Genomic DNA, 1,755 nt, shown 5'->3' with positions numbered 1-1,755 from the left:
GAAACATCTCATAGCTTTGAATAGAGCACCAATATGCAACAAACACTCACCTTGCTAATATGTAAATCCACTTGAGGCTCTTTAAACCTAATGGTAGTTTTACCTTCACTGATGAAATTACAGAACACTTTCTCCACATTGTCTTTCACCTGTATCATAACGAAACATTATCACATTTATGAAATAAGTCTGAAGATTAACATTCCCCTACCACAAATAAATAAAGAAACAAACAAAATCCCTGAAGCAAACTATTCATAAAATAAGGTAGAAAGTATACAAGTACAGAGAGAGAGAGAGAGAGAATGTGTGTGGGGGGGGGGGGAGAAGAGACAGAATGTGAATAAAAGAGGTGAAAAAAGAAAGACAGACAGGCAGAAAGAAACATTAAGAGAGATACAGGCAGAGAGAGAGAGAGAGAGAGACAGAGAGAGAAAAAGAGAGAGTTTAAACATCTTTTCTACAAACAGTGCTACTCAAAAATATAAAGATAAAAAAAAAGTGTTTAATGGAATTGCTATCACAGAGTAAATCAATATATCTTACAGTTTCCATTAGATATTGGTTGACTTGTTCACCAAGTCTCCGTTATCTTCACCAGGTTAACAAGGTTGATATCTATTCTACAGAAGTCTACTTACAAATTGATATGAACCCTTTTACAACCACCTTTGCAACAACATGGCTGCTAGTTGATTTGCCCCAAGTCAGTCCCAATCAGAGCTATGACAAAAACAATCCAGCCATGACCACAGTTCTTATTTTTTTTCCTTTTTCTGCTTTGTAGTGTATGTCTAAGATTGCATTATCTAATGTCTTCCTCTTCTTATTTTTAAGATGATAGTGTGATTTGCTATGATGACAACAATAACAAAGTTTTTTTTTATTTTTAAGTCAATGAAAAAAATAATCCCATAAGTGAAAACCAAGAATTTTAAATATTTAGGAAACAGAACAAAAATTCCTCTACTCTGGGAATCATTTGAGATCACTAAACTATATGTGTGACACTTATGTCAATAAAATATCCATTTCTGTTGTATTGTTGCCAATTTTATCTTGAATGTTATGGTATAGTGACTGCAGCTTGATTTCAATTCCCATTTGCATCTGTTTCATATCACCTAAGTTACTTTTTCTAAAATAAATATAGATTTTACATGTTCAAAATAATGATAAAGAGGTTATTGTACACAGTGCTCAGGTGCAATGCAACTTGCCAGAAAAGGGTAAAAAAGGAAACAGAAAGTAGCAATAAATTCAGTAAGAAAAGAGCAGTGTTAGTCAAAAGCGAATGCATTGAACACAGTATTAAGACACAAGAAAGAAAAGAGAACAGTGAAAGAGTCACGAAAATGAAAGGGTGCATAAGTATGGCAGGAGTAATGTTGGAAAAGTCCAGAAAGCATGGAATTTTTGAAGGACACAATGTCCTCACAGATAGTAGCTGACACAAATAGTTTATTTCATGCCTAAATCTTCTCCATTATTACTAATGCAGTAGTGGTTCTAATCAGAATGGCTTTCAATTTTTTTTTTATTTATGTTTATTTTTATTGGTTTCATTAGGGGAAATGGGTCGTGACCATAGCCTTTGCAAGCTGTCTGAGGCAGGTGATATCAACTTGGTTAATGTACATCTTAAATGACTGCAAGTTGATGAATGCAAGAAAAATACAAATGAGGAGGTGATTTCAGGGAATAACTTGAGGACTGGCCACAGTGGATAGTGCAACGCCTAGGGTGCAGTGTGTG

General features: G+C 34.4%; 1 protein-coding gene across 3 annotated transcripts in view; it reads right to left on the bottom strand.

Annotated features, from left to right (window-relative positions):
* The window catches only part of LOC106873673 (leucine-rich repeat protein 1), a 42,697-nt gene that overhangs the window by 12,872 nt on the left and 28,070 nt on the right, over window positions 1–1,755 (bottom strand). For all 3 annotated transcript variants that reach the window (XM_014921129.2, XM_014921128.2, XM_052968970.1), the window contains one exon: window positions 51–149. In XM_014921129.2, the coding sequence (XP_014776615.1) occupies window positions 51–149 (99 nt within the window). The remainder of the gene's footprint in view (window positions 1–50; window positions 150–1,755) is intronic.

This window comes from Octopus bimaculoides, chromosome 6 (genome assembly GCF_001194135.2).
Source record: "Octopus bimaculoides isolate UCB-OBI-ISO-001 chromosome 6, ASM119413v2, whole genome shotgun sequence".
NCBI classification, from domain to species: Eukaryota; Metazoa; Mollusca; class Cephalopoda; order Octopoda; family Octopodidae; genus Octopus; species Octopus bimaculoides.
Note: the sequence above shows the minus strand (reverse complement) of the source record. Positions and strands in the feature narration are given on the sequence as shown.